This window comes from Xenia sp. Carnegie-2017, unplaced genomic scaffold (assembly GCF_021976095.1).
Source record: "Xenia sp. Carnegie-2017 unplaced genomic scaffold, XeniaSp_v1 HiC_scaffold_2, whole genome shotgun sequence".
Taxonomy (NCBI): Eukaryota; Metazoa; Cnidaria; class Anthozoa; order Malacalcyonacea; family Xeniidae; genus Xenia; species Xenia sp. Carnegie-2017.
In genome coordinates, this window is record NW_025813482.1 from 6,801,851 (window position 1) to 6,825,984 (window position 24,134).

Sequence of the window (24,134 nt, forward strand, 5' to 3'; positions counted from 1 at the left end):
TAATTCATCAAACTTTTAAATAACTTATTTATTTGTTTAAATGATGATCGTCCGAGTTGAGAAGGATTGTTGTTGTTGATTATGGTAGTCATCTTCAGAGTCAAATGAATTTAGTCATTTGACTCTGAAGATGACTACCGCTAAGGTTGTCGAAACGTCAGTCAACAACAACAAAAACAGTCCTTCTCAGGACTTTATTAACCTGGACGATCATCATTTACAAACATATAACGATACTCCCGGGTTCAAACCATTTACTTTATAACTTATTTACCGTAACTAAAAAAGGATTTATTGGACTTTGTAACATAAAATGAACAAAGCAATAATACAAAAAGACAGAATATTATTTGCAATTTTCACAATTATTTTAATTGATTACCAGTCGAGATACTCTAATCAGAATCTCTTCAAATAGAAAAGTAGCTAGATATCACTTATACTTAAAGATCTTGTTGTTGAATGCTGCTGGTATGTGCGGTTGTTTTGTAAGAAATTTCAGAACAATTTTACTTGGAAACTTGTAACATTATAGTTAAGTAGCTGATACAAAAGTAGAAGAAAGAAATAACAAAAAAAAGTGATCTAGTGTGTGGGAACTACCGATACAGGACGTTCAGCATGATGAAGAACATAATCACTAACACTACCAAGTACTGTGCGACGTAATGAACCAAGTCCTCGAGTTCCCATCAGAATCAAGTCAACCTCTTGAGCTTTAGCACACTTGCAAATTGCCTCACCAGGCTTGTTGCAATTCTCTGAGATGAACTTAGGCTTAACCTAAAATGTACATAAGTAGGACAATAAAACAGTACGAGTTAAAATATCCAAGAAATTTTGATATAAATGCATGTTAGATCAACAATACTAAAAGTCAAGAACATTTCACAATTGATATATAAACAAAATTCATGCATAAATTGTAAATGTGCAAAGCAGTTGCTATGTAGTGTAATATGTCAAGCTAAATTAAATTTGCAACATCTCTGTTTGTAAAAAAACTTTTTATATCTATGATCATGATGCTGTAATTCATTTTAGTTTTGAAAAACACTGTCACAGGTCAAAAGCAGTGAAAGCAAGAATAAAAATGAAATTACTTTGCTTTGGTATTTAGTTATATAGTGATTTTCCAATTTTTGCACTTCTTTCACACTGGCCTCCATTTTTTGCTGCCATTCTTCAGCAGGGACATGCATGAAATCTGTGAAATTTTTAAAACAAAATAGTAAATTAATAATTATGAGTGATAGAATTTTTTAAGTGACTATAAACATTCCTTGTACATAGCTTAGCTAAATGCACGCAAAGTATTGTTTTAATCATGAATTATAGAATGATAACATTTTTTACAAAATTGAAAAATTTTAAAACACTAGACAGAAATGCCCATTACTTGTAACAAATATTTTCTCACCATGAAAGTGCCTAAGACAATGAGTCATTTCCATGTATGCAAGCATGCAAGCTTGTAAATTTGAGAAAGTACAAACTCTAAACTAAGATGGAAGTAAGTCCATCTATATCATGGATACTGAGATACAAAGAAGTAAATCATAAATAACCTTTAAAAGAAAATGTAGACAGATGTGGGGGCACATGAGCATGGAAAATTATCACTTCATGACTTGGCTGATACATATTTTTACATACCCTATAAAAAGAAATATGACATTGATTGCAAAAATGATTATTGCATAAAATAAAGAATAAATATTTAATATTAGTTATGTATAGCAGTTCATACGAAAAGATAATCCATACTGCAGAAATATTTTAAGATCATATTGTAGCTCGATATTATTCATGAGCAATGAAAGGTGTAATCTAAAACAATCAATGAAGTTTTTTTCCTCCTTATCTTTTACTTAATTCACTAGCATAACGTTTACATGGGAATGCAAGCATATGAAAAGCAATGCACAAGTTGCTGACTGTTATTACCATTATTTATCTACATATTGCGCAAGCAGGTCATATTGATTAATAAATATAGCGCAAGCGAAAATGTTAAAATGTTCAAGGCAACTAGTCACAAATTCGTCATTAAAATCCGGGCGAGCGGAGTGGACAGCCATACAAAAAGCTCATCAAAGATGAAATTTATGTAGCGGATTATTTTTAACACATACATATTAGCTAAGAATGAATCAACTTTCAACATATCGCATCCCTCGTCTTTTAGATATCTATAAATGATTTCACTATGGTATAAGACAGGAAGTATCCTATGAAATAGTCACAAAATCTCCACAATCAAAGTTGTCTTTTGAAGAAAGTAAGGAATTATTTGACGTTATTTTGCGCTGAATGTAAAAAGTACAATCAATTCAATCAACTCAATAACATTCTGTCATTTCATTATCATGCGCAATCTTTATTTCCAAAGCTGTTATCGTCAGCATTCATAGCAGCAATAGATGATCGTTTTACTTACAATCGTAGGCTTTCTCGCTATTTTCGCTGCCATCAACGGGAATCAATACTTTGAAAGACATGTTGACTTTTCAAGCACTTTTTAAGCTCGTTGAGTAAACGCTATGAAATAATGCTTTATCTGTGAGGCTGAGAAAGCGGCAACACAATAAAACATTAATAAAATCAATATATAATATACGCCCACTCTCTGCTTTCCGTAAACAAAAAATGGATTTATATATTCCCCTCCCGCCGGGGGATTAATAAGTTTCGACCAAACTTTACGGATTGATTTTAACTAAAACATTCGTTGTTGTAAATAAATATAATATAAAATACAACTGTAAGTAACAACGAATAAATTAATAATACAATAAAGCTAAATATCTGCTTAGTTAGACTTTGAAAGAATTAGACAACACGGGGGAGAAAAGGAAAAAACCAAAATAGTACTTGGCTTTCGAAATAATATACAAATCAGACCGATTACAAATATGTCATTATTGTGAAATATGTTGAATTTACATGTTATGAAAGATGATGAATATTTTTGCGATCTTTTTCAGAACGCCAACGCTTTATATAAAATCAATGAATAAAACATTTGCCCAACCACTTTTCATACCACTTATATAGATGTTCTTAATTAGTCGCTAGGTGCAACATAAATAGAGCTGTCAACGTTATAATAACTTTGCTCACTTTACATTGCAATTTTTATTACCTTTCTCTCTTATAAGCAGCGGGCGCCGCGAATCAAATTTTTTGGCGTATAACTTGAAATTGCCTGTCGACTAACCAATTGAAAATCTTGATATCTGCCTAAAAAGATGGCTGCAGAAGAAAACAAGCCTACGGAGCGTGTGGTATTGATTGCCGTTGATGGAAGTCAAAACAGTGAAAAAGCATTTGAATGTAAGTTTACATACTTTTATGTAATACGTATAAACAAACCGAAAGTTTGATTTATTAAAATCTAGGAATAGGATATTTAGAAGAAGTACTGGTTTCCAGATGACGATGAGCATAGTAGAAATGAGACTATACTCGTTAATTTATACGCATTTTCATTATTGCGGTGGATACGTTCACGCTCATTATTAAACTTTGTAAAGTAGACTTTTGTATGACATTATCTGGACACTTTTACAACAATATGGAAACCATGCTTTTGCTTCTGTCAACTAAGATTTAATAATATTCGTCTTAAGTATTTTTCTTCGTCAGTACTTCTATTACCCTTGCAAGCATGCTTGTCAAGAAGGAAATAGCAAAATTAGGTAAATTTAGCAGGGCTTGCTTTATTTCAAAATAAGCTCTAAAAAATTCTGGGGCATTAATATATGGGGTGTTGGGGGTGTTACAATCCCCCCATCCCCCTGCAATATAACACAGTAGGTTCAAAAAACCTGTGTCATAGTGAAGATTTACATAGACCCAACAGTGAAAACTACATAGTTATACATAGTGTCAGTTTCAAAGTAAAATTTACAAATAACCACCACTCTCAACTATATATAGTTGTACATAGTGTCAGTGTCAAAGTAAAGTTGCCAAATAAACACCACTCTCAACTATATATAGTTATACATAGTGTCAGTGTCAAAGTAAAGTTGCCAAATAAACACCACTCTCAAGTACATATGCTCTAAGAAAGAAATTTTAATTGTTTAAAGTTAGCTTCGCAAATGCCATATTTGACATTGTTTGAGGTTCATGACTCAAGACTATGTTTGTTTTGGTACTGTTGAATTTTTGTAGGCAATTAGTCTGTCTCATTTGGGACTACACACCACAACAAAATTGATATGTACCCTGCTGCTAATTGGTAAATAACCTACATTTACTTGGTGTTACATCAATAATTGTTCAAAATAAACCATGTTAATTGTTTAAAGATTAGAGGAAAATTTCTCTCGTGAGTCATTGAAAGGAATGGTGGTGGGGGCTTTATATTTTAAGATTTACTAAAGCATGATTCCTGAACTTTGTCCTGGATCCATTAATAGCTACCAACTTCCGCATCTTTGGGGGTTTGTAGCCCACTCCCCCCCCCAGTCAAAAGCTTCACAACAATCTATAAGGAAGACAGCATTGGTAGATCATACAGATAATGCAAAGAGACATGGTATATTCCGAGGATATTAGTAATTATAGTTTTTATATGTAATTTCAATTAATTGTTGAAATTTACAAAAATTACTTGTACATAAACAGTATGCAGGAGTGGATTTAGAGAGAGGTTTAAAGGGTGCAAACACCTCTTCAGTTAGGATAATTTGATTGATAATTCATCAATTAAAATGTTATTACGTTTTGACATCTCAAAAAAAACAGCCTTACCTGGATGAAATCATGGATTTGCCTGTGTTGTGGTTGAAACTTTCCATTTTCAAAACAATTGGGTTTTATATACACTATTTTAATGGTTTCATGGCAACTAAGTTCATTTATGGGAAATACAGTTGTTTTATCAGTAATGCAACCTTATGACTATGTTAGAATTTGTACTATTTGAAACATTCTGCAAGTTGGATTGATTTAAAGTCTTCATGCATGCTAACTGTTGTGTATCAAAATAAAATACACATCATATGTGCTGCTGTTCTTGCTGTGCATGTGTACAACTCATATTAAAATAGCTACAAAGTTCTTTTGCTTTTCAACAAGTAAATTTCTAAGTGCTACTTACTGACGATTTTCTTTACATCAACATGTTTAGTGGTTACTTTTCTGAAGTAACTCAGCCATAACTGGTAAACAAGTTGTTGGAATTTAGTTCACGTGCGACAAAAATCAACATGTGTTGTTTGATTGTTTGTTCAACGTGCAGTGTTCCGGCAATGGGTTTTTTCAACGTTTATTGACATGTGTTGTTGCGTGTATTTTTCAAAGTATATTGTTCAATATGTGTTCTTCAATATGTACTGTTATACTTTTTATTAATAAGTCCAATGTTTTTAGGTTAAGCCAAATAATTTTCGGGTTGAGTAAAGGACTTCGGTCGTTTCACAAAGTGTAAATTTTAATATCTTTTAATCGCATAGATGAAACCCTGATTGTTATCGGCAATATATATTGAAATTAGAAATCACTACAAATGCCAGATGAAAACATTTGCAGATACAGGTGCAGACTCTATAGGCAGTCCAGTATTTTTTGTGATGAGAGTGTTTTGTGTAAAGTGGTACATCATTCATTTATATACGGCGAAATCTTGTTTATACACCCTCAAAAAATATTTACTCTCGTTGCAAACACTACCATTTGCTGAACAAACACGTTCTATACGTTTTTATATTAAATACATATTCTGAATGCACAGGTTAAGCAACTTTTTTTTTTTACCTCAAAGAAAAATATAAATGCACGCAGGTCATATGTAAGTACAATAATTATCAAAAGCAATCAATAGAGCTATACATGAAACGAAACTTCAACTACCTACCTACTGATTTACATACTCAAAACATCGAATAATGTTTTTCATGACAGTGATTAATGGCGTTCTCTTTACGAGTCCTACAAGACAAACAAATCGATGTTGTTCATTTGCTTTATTTCTACAGGGTATGTAACGCATATACACACAAGAGAAACTAAAGTTATTCTTGTTCATGTATTTGAAGTACCAACTTTACAAAGTGGTCGATACCAAGGTGAGCTGTCTGTTGAACAGTATGCGTTTTTCACAATAACATATTATTATTATTGTCATTATGAATTAATGACTACAAATACACTGCTTCGGACAGGAAGGAACGACTAGACATAATGGCTATGAATAGTAGTTTCGGGAATTTTATCAGCTTTCCCTGTTTTTCATTGTTTCCTTAAATACTAAGTGGCTCAAAAAATGTGTACAGAGTATTATTAAAAAAAACATTTACATTCACGAGTACTTAGATTATCAAATACCAGTAAATACTAATACAAATCTATACGTTGAACTATATACGTTGTTATAGAGTTCACTGTCAAATACTCACTGGGCGTAGCATGATGTCAAAGTCAATATGTTTTAAATAGTTAATAATTTTGTAAGTACACTATTACGGCTGTGCAAAAGATGCTAAAATGCTTGAATCGTTGTGAATGAAAAATAAATTGTTTAAAATGGGACTTGCTTGTGATGTCAAGATTTTGGTATTTGATTAAATATATGAATCGCTTTTTTATATGAATACTTATACCCTGAATTATTTTTAGTTGAGCCTGAATCAGACTTTTATCATGGAAAGCTAGCATGACTGAAGCAAAATTGGGAGCTGAAATAGTTATGCAGAGATTTCTAGATAAATGCGCTGCATACGAGGTAAAAATTACTATAATGAAGACTGACAAACAGTTTGTTTGAAATTATAAATTACGATGTTTCAAGGTGTAATGAATGAGACAGTTAAACTAAGTGCTATTTACTATGTTTAAACCCACCTATAAATATAGTCTTGGTGAAAGATAGTAGATATTTTGGTTCGTCTAAAATAAGAGAAAAATCAATTACAAGTGTGCTTATACTCACAGTCTGATAATGAAAGTTATTTTAAGGAGTGTAGAAGAATGGTATTGTTCTGTTAAAGAATGAGAAGGTTCAACAAAAGTTATTGTACTTTCTTTTTGAAGATTCTAGAGCATTATACGCCAGTTACAGTACCGGGACGCGCTGGACAAACAATCTGCGATGAGGCACTCAAACGCAACGTAAACTTTATTATAATTGGCACTCGTGGTTTGGGGAAAATTTCTCGGTCATTATTCGGCAGCGTTAGTGATTATGTTGTTCGTCGAGCGAATATTCCAGTTATTGTTGTTCCAAAAGAAAAGTAAAAATTTTAAGTAATTTAGTATGTAAAAATAAATGAACCTTCGTATTGTTGAGTTCTGATGTATTGTTTTATTTGTAGAATATCGAATTTCAATATTTATGAAATTTTTTAGAATCAATTTGCGTAATGTGAAAACGTTTTATTTTAGCATATCATAGCTAATGATTTTAATACCCATACTATTTTTTACTGACACTGATCCAATATCCTATCTTAATACTAGATTTAATTACGTAAACCTTTACAGCTCAAACTAAGCAAATATTTACAATTCAAGTATTCTTAGTAGGGTTTGCAATTGAGACAACCTTGTCGTTTCATGCTTCTGTTAAGATTGGGTTTTTAATGTACAATTTACATCGTTACAACGAAATGATTTTAGAAATATAGTAATACAAAACACGTAATATCCTATTCAGTTATGTCAAAGAACTAAGATTTAAGTAGCAACGTCAACAACGACGACCTCAAGCATTTCTACAGTTCTTTCGTGAGCATTGGAGTGGTACTTAAAGTAAAATAGATTTAGACAAGCTTATTATATGTATTTCAATAAGTTTTAAGCTATCATTATTAGATTGATGAAGTTTCATTGACCAACTTAGTGAGCTTGTATAAATAGTTTTCAACTTATTTTAAGATTGCTTTAATGCTTGCTTGTCTCCCTTTATCTAGTGCCTTTTTTTATCAAAATCTCGTGGTTTACACACTCTTTCTACCTAAACACACAAATACGTACAAACTAGTGAAAATCAATATTATAGTTATTCGATTGATACCACTGGTTTATACCAGGTCTCTGGTAAAAAGAAAAAGAGCCCACGATCAATGCGTGACGTGTACAACAAATACAACGATTGTAATTTGATTGGAAATGCAATTTGTGCAATGACTAATTTTCACACAATTTGTATTTGCATTGCACTTGATTTTGCAATTGGACTGTTTGTTTCCACGGAGTTGCTCGTATCTTTATGAACTTGGGCACAGAAATTATGGCCAATCCAAGATGGCTTTGGGCCAGCATGAAAGCTCTTGTACAATGATAATTAATATTTTGGCAACAAAGTATTATTTTACATTTTGGACGTTTCAGCCTAATTGCAACGTCACATTTTGTCAAAAGGCAGTGGAAAGATAATTTTTTTGCCAATAGCAACTTGCAAATACGTAGTGCATATATCAGCTAACATTAAAGCATACATATTGCACCGTGATTACCTACTGAGACTATATACGTTATGCACAAAAGCAATATTCAATAATTCTTTAAATACGTATGAAAAAATCATACATACTACACTTTGCATGCCATTTGCTTGAAGCTTTGACGTATTCTGACGATAAAAAGTGAAAAATCGTTTGTTTTATTCAGTTTTCCAACGAAATCGTCCAGTTGGTCAATCATGGGAGAGCAATCAGTGACTACCAAAAATAGAATGCAAAATCAATGGATGTGATAATGTTTGATAAAATATATATGACGTAAGGAAAACGATGATGTTGACAGACGTTTTGACATCCTTAGCGATAGTCATCTTCAGAGTAAAGTGAAACGTCACTCAACATCAATATCAACAGTCATTCTCAGGATTGCATTATAAACTAAAAAGTCAACATCTACGAACAATATTTCCCTACTTCTATCAAACAGCAAAGCATTATAAAGAGCAAACACAAACCGCTATACACTCCTGTTATTTCATCCACGTGAACCGTGAACGAATAAGGCGCTTCAGGATCGTCGGGATTGATAAATTTGAAAATAAACTTTAGCAAGTCTTCTGAAGGAAACAAAAAGGGCATAGTCTTATCAACACGAATAATAGATAACACGTGGACTTATGTTTTAGAGATCTTTATAACAAGCAAAATGCGTGTAAATATATCTTTTTTTACTTACTTTCAATTTTTTCAAATGTAAAACCAAGATATTTTTGAAACAGTGTTAAGCCCTTGCTAAATTGATTCATCTTTAACTGCATTTTTTCAGATGCTTTTCGACATGCTATAAGATCAAATGAACTACACTTGGCAATGATTTCGATAGTAAAAACACATTGGAACATCAGAAACATGTTTAGGTGAAAGCAACAACACAACGACGCATAAAGAAAAAATAGTAGTAATTCTTGCGTTCCCTCTACTAAACTGTTACCCGAAACACAATCATCGCACTCTATGTTGTTTTCTTTTGTTTCGTAAAAAAAATAATGCGCTTGTCAACCCGAACATCTTACTGCGTTTTTGCTTTAATCGGGAGAAAATCTTTGGTGATCAATTGATGCTGATCTTATATTTTCAGCAAGATTTACTCCTGCGTATAGAGATAAAAAAAGCAACGCGTTGGTTTGGTGAATGTGATAATAGTGAGCTTGATTGCTCAGCTAATGCACCATATCTCAATCCCAGTAAGAACATTTAGTCCTAAGGGAAGAAAAAGGTAAAACTCGTACATCTCAACAATGTTGATGAGTTAAAAACAACATCCAAAGATAAACTGCATGGGATTCAATAAGAAGTGGACCTACCATGTACTTTCTATCTGAATGTGGCTTGTTTTTTGTATAGCTTGAATTCTAACTATTCCTTGATTGTACCATTTATGTAATCATACATAGTGTCAACATATTGATTAAAGTACTAAAATTAAATCAGATCAAATGTGTTACAGTTGTTTGTTCTTCATTAGCATCATTTCTAAAATGTATTTGACTCGATTCCTAAGTAAGCAACATTTTTGAGTTTTACAAGCATTTATGTTGCAAATTACAAACCAAAACATCACATGACTTCACCTTGTTGTTCTTGAATATTTTGCTGTTTGGAATCATTCAAATGCTTCTCTTTCAAAACTCTTTTCTCCGAGAGTTCCTTAGTCTGAACAGTTAACTTCTCAAACTCTTTGTTCACAGACACCAAAGTAGCTTCTTGCTCTTTTTTAGCTATCAAAAAAATTAAGAGCAGTTTTATTGGTTATATTTTCATGGAAGGAGAGGGGGGTGGTCAATAAAATTTTCCTTCAGTTAGGATTGTGCAGAACAACTATTTATGTGCAATTACATGGTTATGAGTGTGCTCAAAAAATGACACTTTGAAAATAATATACAGTGAGTTGATTGCATTGAGCATTTTTTTATAAGTGCAATGCACTTGGCAACATTGGAGCAAGGCATCAAATGATACACAGCTTGTTAGGATTAAGCACAAAACTTAGATTGCGAAATGCCCTCACTTTTAATGTGTTTTGTTTGAACAAATATCCCCAGGAATCTGATGAATAAATACCTTTGGTGTTTACTGGTTGAATAAAAGTAAAATAAGGTATCTTAAGTCGTCATAGTAAGCAAGTCTCAAAAAAAATCATAAGCAATCATAAATTGTCTTTTTCAAAGATGATTTCAAAAGATCACAAATCATTTGCAAATCTTAAATAGTATGTTCTAGTAGTTACGGGAAATAAGGTCAGGATAAAGAAAAATTTTTGTGCCCAAACTATCAACATGATTGTTAGTTAATGATAAGCAATTTCTCAATTATGAGTTCAAACATTTTTATTGAATATGATTCAAATTTAATAATATGTGTAAATACTATACTACAGCATCACATCTTTTGAATTTCCCTTCCTTAATCTGCATCAAAAAGTTGTGCCCTCTCTTCCAATAAAATCCTTAAATCAAATTGCTGACGAATTGAAGAAAATGCTACAAAAACAGTGCTATGTAACGATTTTTGTACCTGAACAAATTTGTTCAACCTTAGCGCGATCTTGCAGAATCTTGTTATTAATTTCCTCGATTCTTGCTTTAAAACACAAATTAAAAGACTCTTAGTCTGAGATGTTTCATCTTTTATAAGAACAAATTGACTATGAATTCACCTTTCCGACTTTCAAAGTTTGCTTCCACATTCTCATGTGAAAGTTTATTTAGATTATGAAGCGTTTCGCCTGTCCATTCGTTTAAAAACTTTTCCTCAATTTGATCGAGCTTACAAATAAACACGTCCAGTTCTTCTTGACGCTTTTGCTGGGAATTATTTTGTTCCATAATGACAGAAATTTTCTTTTGAATATCTTTAAAACAATTTTATAAATGGCGCGTCGAATATCACTGACCTGACATATATCTGGAGCGATATTTGAGTTAATTTTCAAGCTGTCTCAATTATCGAAGTGGTGTCACAAACACAGTGGTCAGTGGTCACACCAGGTCAAAACATGGTCACAGCTGGCAAACTTCAAAAACAGACCACCGTCATTGAGTCGATTATAAGATGAACAAAATTAAAAATGCACATTTAGCACAGGCCATAAAATGAGCACGGCCTCAGCAGCACAGTTCAATTCCGGGAACAGACAACAGTTTTTCCACGTCACGCAAGTCCCATTACGTAAAGGCCGCCAACAATTGCACTTTTTGAAAAATAGAAAAAGCAGCAAGGTACCTCTGTTTATTTATTATAAGGTATTGTTATTCTCAATAGCTCAACAAAATGCATTTATTTAAAAAAGAGGTAGTCGCGCTTTTGATGGTGTGAAAAATTTCCAGAAATAGCATGCCATAGTTCTAGAAAGTAAACCAGGGAAATGCTGACATTAGCACTTACTTAGACAATCACTAACTTCAATATACATGTAATTTATATTTATTCAATGAACACATAAAAGTTATTACAATGATGAAATTTGTTAAAACATCAAAAATTCGTAATGATATAATAAAACAGACTAATCTACAAATAATTATAATATTTTATATATTTTAAGAAACAATCCCTCACATATTCATTTTATCATTCCCGAGAAATATTGGCGATTGCGTATGCGATATATACCCATCAATTAGCTTGTAGTTGATTTATCGACTAATATATGATAGGCTAAGTGATCAAATTGTATACGTCTATTTTCACTTCATGAATAGACAGGAAACGCTAACTTAAATAACTTTCGTAGGCTCACAAAGCTTTCCTTCCAAATGCTTTTTGTATTTTGCGTTGGTATCTTTAATTGCTTTGATGGTCAAGCGGTATGAGTACCACCTACACAAGTTGAACTAGTCGTAAAATAGTATAACATTGTAAACTCTCGTTTAATCTGGCATTTACGTCCATACCACGAAGAGATATTTTACTTATTAATAAACACAATTTTTTGCCTCAGATGCAAAAGTTTGCAGCAAGCTATGAGCAACCTTTAAATGATCGATATATTACTTAAAATAGTAGACAAATACAAGAAAACGATCATGGCAATTTTCTATTCATTTTCAATGTGTAAGAGATGCATTTTTTTTTAAAATCTAGGATGTGTTTTAATGATTGCACCAGAGCTTGCGTATATCACCTGTATCATCGGTAACGAAGAATTTGCTATGAAATAGCTTTGATTGACTATGGTACTAAAATAATTATAAGTAATGCAACTAAAAATGTACATACTATGTACATACTGTGTACATCATCTGGGAAGAAACAATATACTTCCCTGTAACAGTTAGCTTAGTTGATCAGCAGTTTTTGACTTTTTTTGCAGTCAAACCAGATGTTCTGTTATGCTGTAAGCAACACCGGAGTTGCGATGATGATTAAAGACTTGTAGATCAGTTTTGGTGGGAAAAAATATCCGGTTAAAATGTAACGACTTAGTAAACTCGATAAACTATGTTCATTTTGGTTTACGAAGTACGAATTCGTTTTCACGAACTTTGTTCATGACATATACAGTTATGCGCATATGTGAATGACACACACACATAAAGCTTAAATTTCTATGCTTGGCAGATTTGCCTTAACTATATACATGACACCTAGACCACAGTATAGAAATAAAATGTAGTCCCACTCTACTTAATTTTTTATGAGTAGGGCATATCTTGCGCATGGGATTACCATAGTGGCAGCTAGTTGATTGATTATTGATTGATTAAACTTTATTAAAAGAGGGTAACACGTGACACAACAAGTGTGAAAAACTTGTGGCCCTCAATTGCATGTTCTGACCAATAGGAACGCTGAGGTGACCAGCCGTAGCCAGTAATCAAATTAAATATGCAGCACTACGTCGTACAGCGAAGTGGGACTATTGTTTGTTTCCATACTGTGCCTAGACCTAGGAGAATAACTAAATAAAATTTTCATGAAAAAAATGGTACCCAGTAGCATTGACAGCTTGAGAAACGTTCATTGTCGAACAAACCAATCAAAAATGTTCTAAAAGAACATTTAAAGGGCAAGAGAAATAAAAATTGCGTTTCCTGCGCAACAGTTAGCCTGTTTCAAACGTCGCGTTTTACATGAGCCGAACACTTTAAAGACAAAAGAAAATGAGATAAAATGCCTCATCATCTTTTGTGTTAATTGCACTCAGCTCATGTAAAATGCAACGTTTGAAACAGGCCTTTATTCATAATATAAAATCAAGATCTGTGTTTTACTATGCCAACAGTTCGTTCTCTTTCTCAAGCTGTATATGCATGCCAGTAAAAATAGTGTTAGCCTGCCGTTTTCCATTTTCGAAGTACTGTTTTATTCTTTCAGCCACACAATCAGCAGTAAGACGAGCGTCGGCATCGTGATCCCAGCATTCTTCTATTGTGACTAACATGCCATCAATAGCCTTAAAAAAAATAAGTTGAAATTCTTGTTGAGACATTTGCTAATAAAGATATAAAATGGGTAAAATGCAGGCTCGGGCTGGCCTATGTGCCAATGTGTTGTACGCAATGGTCAAAAACAAGGGCAGATTTATTGCAAAATATTAATATACAAAGAAATCAAGCATAAAAGCAATTATGATTCGTGTGCCCCAACCCCAACTAGAAGATCAAAATGAGCCCTTTATTAAGGTGACACATCTATATGATATCAAATATAACTGAAATTGAAGGAATAATTTAATTATCGTACTTGTGAAATGAGTTACAATTATAGCAAACAGTAAAACAATTTTAAAGCAAGACAAAGTACAGGTAGTAAAAACAATATTTAAAACGACGAAGAACAAAGGAATGTATAGTAATTTGGACCATCGTTAAAGTAATCGGAAATGGAACTTCTGTTTTGTAAAACACTTTAGTAGAACTATTTTACTCAATAAGCAACGGCTCTGAAACGTAAATTGTTGCATGTTGATGATATAAATCCTTCAATAATTTATGCTTCAGAATTACAATAAAAACTTTTATCTTAAATGTGAGAAATGCCTTTCAGAGAATCTGAAGTCTAAATTTCAAATTGTGCAGGGTTAGTTTTCAGGGCCTTCTAAGAGTTGAAATGTCAAGGCCTCTAAATTGGAGCCAGTCCAAGCATGGCAAAATGCATCATTTATGCATCCATAGTTTGCATAATTTATTAAACGAATACCCTTACAATGTCTCTATTTAAGGGCCATATGTCGATTTTTTCAAAAAGGATTTAATATTGCACTTTTAGACTTACTTGATCTTTGTTCTTCATTTCATACGAAATACTAGGTCGTAATTTTTTATTAACGACATAATCTTGAAGTTCCTCCAACGTAGGATGGATGCCTACTTCTTCTTCAAACGGCAATTTATACTCAGGCGTTCGATCTAAAAACATATGTTGTATAATAATAATATACTATCGAAACTAATTGCACGAAATAAATAAAATCAACCCAAAAATAATAAAAAGATTTTGACATCAGTACAACAGACGTTGCTTTATAAAAAAAGGAAAAAATAATTCTAATTTTTTATAATTTCAATGTAAAATAAACTTTTAATAATTTTTCCTCAGCCATTGATCTCACTAAACGAGTTGAAAGCTTACTATAAAACAAACAAACCTCCTTGCAATGCGGTACATCTTGTGAGTAGCTCCCAAAGGCAAAGTGCAAATGCATACATATCAATACGAAGAAACGCTTCTCGTGAAAAATTGATTGCACCTTCAAGGACTTCTGGGGCCATATACCTGCGAGTTCCAACCTTAGGAGAATAAAAATATGCATTTTGATGATAAGAACCACTGCCAATATAAAATTAATCGAATATAGCATCGAAAGAAAAAAATACTTACCTGACCGTGAGTATCACCGGGTCCATCTTTGTTATCAAACTTCATTGAAAGACCAAAGTCAGATATACAACATGTAAGATTATTTTTACAAGGATGTTTTGCTCTTTATATCACGATGAGCTATGGAAGGCTTTACTTTTGGAATTTCAGAGTGCAAATACGCCATACCCAAGGCCATGAGCCATGTGAAACAGGTTTTCCCAGTTGATTGTGTTGCGCTTCAGGAAATCAGACAAAGAGCCTTGTTCGATGTATTCTGTGACAAGCCAAAGCTCTTGCTGGTTTGCTTCCTCATGAACGCGTCTTCCAACAAATTTAAGAATATTTTCATGATTAAGTTTACACACGACGTATATATCTTCTTCTGTCAAAGCCGATGGTGTTGGTTTGGAGAATTGGGCAAAGGGAAAGATTTTGACAGCGACATCTTTGTATCCCATGCGACCTTTTCTCACAGTGCAAAATTGACCCTGAGATAATACTTCCTTTGGATCAATCGGAGGTAAGTCGGCAAAATCCGGCGACATCAAGGTTTCAATCTCACTGGCTTTGCTGATGTTTTCTGTTTCTGGTTTTCTAAGAACACGTCTTTTCAAGAAAATAATAAAGAACAAAATACCAAAATTGCAAGAACAACAACAGCCAATACGACGTATATGATATGATCATTGCTTTTGGAGGGCTGTCCAACTGTGGAAGAAATGTTCGTGATGGTGGAAGCTGAAACACAGGAAACAATATAAATAATAACCGCTGACCAATAGTAAGAATTAAAAATTTGACGCATGCTCAGTGCGAGAATATTTAGTAATATTTCCTGAACTCGAGAGCAAACTATCGTTCTGCTGACATAAAATAAGTCAAAATTAAGCATGAAGTCAGCGTTTTAATAAGCCCTTTATAGCCGAGCGCGAGATCTTTACGGAGAAATATCGGACGGAAGTTTTCTTGTACAGACCGAGCCTGTAGGTCGAGGTTTGTACAAAAAGACAGAGGTCCGATATTTCTCAGTAAAGACCGAGAAAGCGAGGTTATTAAAAGGTTTATTATAAGGCATTGTTTGACCTGAAACGAAGCTAGCTTTCTGTCTCGTCCTTTGCTGTGTTTTTTTACAGGTTGGCTTTCACTTTACTAGTTGTCGTCCATAAAAAATAAATCGTTTCAAATTGTATCGTCTGGATAGTTAAACTGTTTTCCAAGTGTTTTTCCTTTGAATCACATTTGTAAATGATTTCGTTTATTTTGCGTTTTGCTGTTTGCTTTACGAAGTTTGTTTACATTAGACAGTAAAATTACGCGTTTTGGACCGTGGTCGATTACGGGAAAATAATTGACAGGCAAAACTGTTTCTGAGCCAATCAAAGCGCGCCATTTTTCCGGAAGTGACGCTTGCCATATAATAATTTATATTAATGTGCCTGCAAACATCGTCATGAGATAAATGAAGAAATTTAAAAGAGCGGTATGATTATGTGTTGACGAGTTTAACTTAAACACCGAGGTTAATGGTAAAGTACTGTAAAAATCATCTCATTAATACACTAACCTCTTTTTCTTCCATCCCAAGATAAATTTCTATTACAAAAATCGGTGCCACAGTCGCAGAATATTAAATTAGACGATTGAGACATGCCTTGACATTTATCTGGCATTTTTTCATTTCCCTTCGTCCAGCAACCTTTGTGGTGTACTGTTATATTTCCACTGACATTTTTCCATAAAGCAAAACAACCACCACGATCACACTTGATTTGAGTAAGTGGATTTTTGTTAAGTGTAAACTCTTCACATAGAGTTGCGTTAACGCTCATACCTAGAGACAATGAATAACATGATGTTAATTAAGAATCATTTCTTTGCTGCATGTTTCTGGATCGTCACCAAAATTGATTGTTTTAGAAATTCTGGCTTTTGGTTTTCCTAGTCCCGTTGACCAGTGTGACCAGACTTGGTGATTTTAATTACTTTCACGAATTTGTGACTTTTTTGGTATGTTTTTGGTAATTAGAAAGTTTTAGTAATTACTTAAGTAATTTTTTTGAAATAGTAACTTTCGCAACTTTTAAACTTTTTGTTTTTCACGACGATGAAGTTTTGATATTTCCATAGGTCAAAGTTGCACGTTTTGAGAACAGTGTCGCTATTTATAAATAATAGTAAAAAAATTCTGTTCGTACGGAAAAACAGAAGGCTTATTTTTAAGCTATGGAAGCACAAAACCAAAACCAATAAAATATCTCGATATCTGGTTAGGTTATGGGTGGTTGTAGTTGTTCAACATTTCGCATTATTTAGCTATGTTAGTAATTTGTTATACCGAAAATGACGTTTATTGATAGGAGGCGTTTATTAGAGAGAGACGTTTATGTCATTCCATCACCTTGGTGTGAGCAAATGAAGAAAAACCTAAGTCTTGTTTCATTCTGAGCCAAATCGAAAAATAAGTGTAATCATGATATTATCGTAATGATTTATTAGATGGTGGTCAGTGGTGCAATTTCCATTTTAAGGGGGCGTTTTAGATATGAGGCGTTTATTTGATTGAAGGCATGGGAACGAATTTGGGTAACTTTTTGTAATTTTGGGGGCTTGGTTTGGGAATTAACTCTCAGAAAGTCTGGTCACACTGTGTGTCCCATTCTCCACTTTGTTCTTCACAAAATTGTCGCCTACCTATATGTATGAAAAACTTTTCGCGTTTCACCATGGTTTAACGCAACAATGGAGTCTATCTTCAAAAACTTAGCGTCTTGACAATAGGAAAAATCGAGAAAAAACAAGCCAGCGATTGAACGATCGCTAAAATTACAACGCCGAATGCAAGTAAGATGCTATATTCATTAAAGTTTACTATTAAAGTGATTGTATTATCAACACGCCCGATATCCAATAGTGTAATAAGCATTGTACGTCGTAAAACTATGTTTTTAAACATGTGTTATGAATAACAAAACAACGTTCCTTGACATGTTAATTCTTTAGGTATGGACAAATACTACATGTCAACAATACATTGAAAAACATGATTATACTTTAAACACAGGCACGTCGACATTACTTCAAAGTTAGATGTAGGAAAGTTTTATAATAATTAACAATATATCAATAAGTTATTTTTGAAAACCATTTCATAAATATGAAAGTTTTTATCGCAGTCGAATATTCCACGTACAGAAAACAGTCAAAAAAAAATTCGCTTCGGTAATCCCTTTTTTAAAAAACAATTCAAAACTTTTTCTACGACACAATAGGACTGCTTTTAGAAGTGTTAAAGTTGATTTATAAATGAAATCTTACATTAACATATTCGAGCTGCGAAAATAGGCGCTGTAACACAATGCAACTTGTCTTACAACTTTTTTTGTAATTACTTTACTAAACAAATTACACGCAAGATTGAGAGATGTAAATCCTTCGCAACAATAAAGTAAGGCATTATTTTTCTACTATATTATTTTTCGGAATCTGTTTCTACTTTTCGCAGTGATTGCCGCAGCGTTGTAGTAGAAATTAATGGTGCGGCACTCCTTGGCATCCTAACTTTTAGTCTTTTACTGCAATATTTCTTTCAGCTGGCAATAGAAACTCGCCATCTGGCACTCGCCAAGTGCCTATGGTAACAATTAACTCCACAACAAAAAAAAGCTCATTACAAGAAAGTATTGCATTGCGTAGCATTCCTGATCAGGCAGCCAACAATAATGAGTAAAAAGCCATTTTAGGACAAGTAGCAAGACAAGCCGTGTGGGGTAATAGCTCTTTAATTGTGATGACATTTAATCTGAAAAAACATTGTATCTCTGATATGTCATAAATGGTGATCAATTTTTATATATAATAGCATGGTTTCGAGTGCAATTTAGGAAAAACATTGCACGAGTAGCTACGCTATTACTTATTAATAATATGCATAAAAGAATTTCTCAATTCTATTGATTATTAACTTCAGCGTACGTACATTTCAGCGGGCGAGTTATTAATATCTATCCACCGGCTCGTATTTCAATTCCTTCAGATATTTTTTTTCACAACACCATAGCTTCCACACACTTGTAGCAGTGTTCATATTTTCATCCACAAACATCTTGCAAACGGTGAACTGTAAACTTGTTTGCCAAAGAAAATCTACATAAACTTACGCCAGCCATTGTAATTGCTTTGTTTACAATAATTTAACTTTCCCGCCTTCAAAATGTTGCATTTTGATTGGCTCTTATATCACTTCTTTGTTTGACTAACCAATCAGGAGCATATTTTCCAAAAGTAAATTGCACTGTATTTCCTTTTTTTGCACTGTGTTTCGATATTATTTATGATAAATTGCACTGCTCTTAACCAATCAAAATTGAGAAATTTTTTCATGTATATTATTTTTTCATGTATATTATTTTTTCATGTATATTACTAAACAAACTAACACACTGGGAGCTCGAAGGCCTTGACAAATTAAGTTGACTCCTTTGACATCTCTTTCTTACTCTTACTCACAACAACAGCTGAAACCTGTCTGATCATATTCAATATGTTTACTAAACTCAACTCCATTGTGTTGAGTTTATGGCAATAATTTGCAGAAATATTTAAATGTTCAGTGATAGTGAGGAGTGAAAGTGTAAATTTAGAACAAAGCAAACTAAATGAAAGAGTAGATTTCTCTTTATACACTAACTAAACACATGTTTGAATGGCGCTCAAAATGAAAAGGTTTAAGATCATTAAATTTTGTAACATTTAGGTGCAGGGACATACCAAAATTAATGATTGGGATCATGATCTGTCTTATTGAGTTCCTTTGAAATTTAATTTGAATATACTAATATAGCTGCCCCCCAACTATCGTATTCCCGAAGTACATGTTCGTGACCTTAGGTGCAATGTCAATATGTTACATTAAAACACTACATGAAAATGTTGAGAATATGCAATATTTTTAGTTAGCACTAAAGATGGTTTGGAGGAAGACAAGTACAGGATTAAAGGCTACAATGAGAAACCTGTTGTTAGCTGTTCTAAGAATGTGGTCAATTTAAAAATCAATCATGATGGTAAGTTAAGTTAGTACAAGTGTAAACAATACGATTCTCCTGAAAATATTGACATCATTATTTAAGTGAATGATTTCATTACAAAATTGCTGAGACAAAGTAATGGACTCTTGTGGCAAAATCGTAAGTGGAAATTTTCAGACAAAATGATGGACACCATTTAAGAAACATGGCATATTAATTGTGTGAGACACTTAGTATTTTAGCAATTGTTTTGTGATTTTGTTATCATACATGACCATGGAAAAATTGTTCATACTGAACAAATAATGAGCCAGTACATGACAAGTAGAGTGGCATTTGGTCAAAAACAGCACATTTTCATTAAGAACTTTGTTCAATCTTTGCTCCTGACATAGCATACACAGGTCTTGTAGTGACATTATTAACTTACTGTCACCATTTTCATTGTGTTGAAGCTCGCTCATACTCATTTAGTGGAGCCTTGAAATAACCTCATAACAATTTAAAGATGGTTTTCTTGTTTCACTGATTGCTTGATGTAAAATATAGTTGTATAAATCTTGCCATTCATGAAGTAATGACTTTGCCATTGATTAGAGAGTGCGATTTTTGTGCTGCACTCAGTGAGCATGAGTGTTAGTGAGCTTATAGAATACAGGTGTTATAGTGTTAAGCTAAAGCAAGGATTTAAAAAATACTTCTTGTAGTTAACAACCACAAATTAGATTGTGGTAAAATTTTACCATGTTTGTTGTTAGTCTTACATGACTTATGTCAATAATTGTTTACATCATATACTGAGAATAAAATGGACATTTTATTCTTGTACTTAAACAGACAAAGTATATTTCTTGTTTTACAATTTAATGTTTACTTCAAAACATGGAGAAAATTTACAATTTCAGGCATCAACCTACAATAAATTCCATTTTATGCTACACAACATAAAGTATGTGAAACAACATGGTACAAAAATATTGCCTAAGTACAGCTATTACTTTGTTCTTAATTCAATACAGTATGTTCACTATTATCATTTAAGACTATGAAAGCAAGCATGCCTTTCTTAGGTCATATAAATACAATGATGAAACTACAATGAACTATTGTTGATAATGTTGATATAACATTTCCACAAAGTATTGTAGGTTTCTACAATCTTATTTGTAGGGCATTATTAACTAATATCATAATGAATTTATACATTGGTGTAGATAGAAGACGTTGTTGTGAATTGCACACGAGATTGCACTGGGAGTTTTTCAAAAATTTCTTGAACAACCAAAAATTATCAATCACTTCTTTACAACACGATTTTTTAACAAGACAAGCACTGATTTTATTAACGATTTTTATCGAATAACTTTAAACGTGGTTTGTTGTTTCTTTGAAATAACACGTTAAAAGGACATTTTGATTTCATGTATATATCTCAACATGTAGAAAATCGTATTGGGTTCGGATTATATTTATGTTTTATTTAGGAAAAATGGAAACATACACTCAACGAAAGCGCATAAATGTACGTTGTTCCAACTACATAAATAATAAACCTAGAAGTTGACGGCTTGAACATTGTACTACAATGGAACTTGTACCCCCCAAGATATATGTGAATCTTATAGTCTATTAGTCGTTTATTACGTGTTTGCTACTCACCATTATGACAGAGAAAAAGTATAGCGATCACAATGCAGCAAGAATATATATTCAACATCTTCTAAGCGCCAGATTGTCGCGTCTGTTGCGTCTCTCTTTATGGAAGAGCTAAGAGAAAATGGAAATACGAAATTACCCGGATAATTAAGTGTCACAGTTAAAACGTGTCACGTGATTGATTAAAAGCCACTCTGACTCTTTAATATGCTCGTTATTAACACCGCACTCTGAAATCTGGATCAGAAAAAAGTTTAATAAACACCGCTCATTGATTAAGAAATGTTCTTGTTATATGTATGATTACTTTGTCGCATACAAGATCTATCCCTTGGGCGAAAAGTTAATCTTGTAAATCGTGTGACTTGCTCACCATTCTTATTTTCATCATGTGACATTATGACCATTTTCATAATGGTCATTTAGCAATGATCGCTGAGCCTGTTCAAAAGCATAGCATGATGAGAGCATAATCTTAGATAGAAAGCTTAATTCTACCCGATAAATTACTTCTCCATGGAAATATTGGGGTCCATGCCTTCGTCCCCCGTCTTCGCGATCTCCGCGGTTTGGTGAGAATGTTGCTCACAACCGCCACACACGGGAAGAGTTCTTCAAGAGGCGAAAAATGTCAAGTATGTTTAATATTGAGGGGTGCTAAGCAATGGGAACGAGTAACTTATTGGTTGGGAATAGCTCTAGGTGAGAGTAGAATCGTAGACACTATGCATCATGTCAAATTGTAAATTTTATGAAAATATTTTGTTATCAAAACATCGATATAAGCACTCAAAAACTAACAGAATTAATTTCATACAAGCGTAGAATGAAAAAATTCCGTGTTGCAACATTTCGAAACACGTTTTTCAGTAAGATTGTTGAGTATTCTTTCTCGTGGTCATGTATCGTGAGAAACAACTAACACTGTTGTGGTTAGCAATATTTGATACTCGACCAGTACAAATCACATTCAAATGTTTGTGATCTTAGATTATTACGCAAAATACGATTAGTAGGCTGGACCTTGCGACTAAATCTCTTTAGATATCATCTTCACCAATCAGTAACGTACCTTAGTGCAAGTGCATAATATACAACGCGTGCCTATTTTTAAGCACGATGCTTGTGTTGACGTTAACATGAAGTTGGCGAATAGAAATTTTAATTATTTTATACTACGTATATTTTCCAACACGTTCTCATGCAAAGACATTTTTACGTCAATGAATAAATCTTTATAACTAGGCGAGTCATACCCAGGCGATCCGTAACCATGCAATACATACGCAGAGCTTTGATGATAACATAGGACGGGTTTCAAATTTGGGCATGGTCTAGTCTTTGCCCACTCTATCATTTTACCTATTGTGACCGTCTGCTTGCACTATTGTACATTTGTAGTCGAATGAAAGGAATAGAAACTATCGTCAAATACCTAATCGTTCAATGAATATTGCTGATAGCTCTAAGCTGTTACTTCTTGCAGGATGAGCACCTAGTTGGTACCATAGAGTTCTATAAAAACTGGAGCGGCTAAGCGGACTGGGACCTGACGCCAAAAAATGGCGGCCAATGCACCTATTTCCGCTGAAATGATCGCTTTGCAGGAAAATTATATTCTCGACCTCCTCCTGCTTGTTGTTAGATTGATTTTCCCGCCTTTAATGCAAATGCAGTTTGAATTGTTCATAAGCAAAGCTATATTTTTTCCAACGCGAAACAATATTTCTTTTAAAATGCCAACTCGTTGTGCAATTGTTGGATGTCCAAATATTCACAAAAAGAGCACATCGCTTTTCACTGGTGAGGTTTTTTTATTTTGTATGTTCGTGAAACATGGAAAAGTGAGTACAATTGAAAGCCGAAAAATCTTTAAGGCTGTACTTGTTAAAAACATTGTATTGAATATTGCATATACCGATGTTTTCTTTCTACTTATTTGTTGAGTCAACGAAACCATATGAAACCATAAATTTACTAATCTATTTGTACAATAGTTTTCCCGACCAAAAAAAAGATCCAGCAGTTTTCACTGACTGGATAGAGAATATAAAGAAATGGTCGCCTCTTACAGTGCCAACGATGTGGAGCAGAATTTGCTCATATCACTTTGCTGATAATGTGAAGAGAATATCAGGTGAAAAAGTGTATCTAGACTTTGGTGCAGTGCCAA

General features: G+C 33.3%; 3 protein-coding genes across 4 annotated transcripts; all 3 read right to left on the reverse strand.

Annotated features, from left to right (window-relative positions):
• Positions 1 to 507: 507 nt before the first annotated feature.
• Positions 508 to 2,606, reverse strand: LOC124440541 (universal stress protein in QAH/OAS sulfhydrylase 3'region-like). The gene is made up of 4 exons (XM_046990937.1): positions 2,437 to 2,606; positions 1,569 to 1,657; positions 1,104 to 1,207; positions 508 to 783 (listed from the first exon to the last, which is right to left on the reverse strand). The coding sequence occupies exons 1-4, from the start codon at positions 2,499 to 2,501 to the stop codon at positions 586 to 588; spliced, it is 456 nt and encodes a 151-aa protein (XP_046846893.1). The 5' UTR covers positions 2,502 to 2,606; the 3' UTR covers positions 508 to 585.
• A 3,136-nt stretch (positions 2,607 to 5,742) lies between these two features.
• On the reverse strand, positions 5,743 to 11,352 carry LOC124439826 (kinetochore protein Spc25-like). Of its 2 annotated transcripts, none has more exons than XM_046990084.1 (8): positions 11,131 to 11,352; positions 10,989 to 11,054; positions 10,046 to 10,192; positions 9,151 to 9,255; positions 8,930 to 9,031; positions 8,546 to 8,672; positions 6,856 to 6,900; positions 5,743 to 5,943 (listed from the first exon to the last, which is right to left on the reverse strand). In XM_046990084.1, coding segments are annotated over exons 1-7 (717 nt in total). In that variant the 5' UTR covers positions 11,300 to 11,352; the 3' UTR covers positions 5,743 to 5,943; positions 6,856 to 6,899. The 2 variants fall into 2 exon arrangements, with proteins under 2 accessions (XP_046846040.1, XP_046846041.1); XM_046990085.1 differs by having other exon boundaries at positions 8,542 to 8,672.
• Positions 11,353 to 11,881: 529 nt separating this feature from the next.
• LOC124439870 (activin receptor type-2A-like) lies at positions 11,882 to 22,084 on the reverse strand. The gene is given in 9 exon segments (XM_046990145.1): positions 11,882 to 13,869; positions 14,691 to 14,824; positions 15,064 to 15,205; positions 15,297 to 15,384; positions 15,386 to 15,475; positions 15,477 to 15,943; positions 15,946 to 16,016; positions 16,843 to 17,109; positions 21,965 to 22,084. Coding segments are annotated over 9 exon segments (1,500 nt in total). The 5' UTR covers positions 22,023 to 22,084; the 3' UTR covers positions 11,882 to 13,686.
• Positions 22,085 to 24,134: the final 2,050 nt, after the last annotated feature.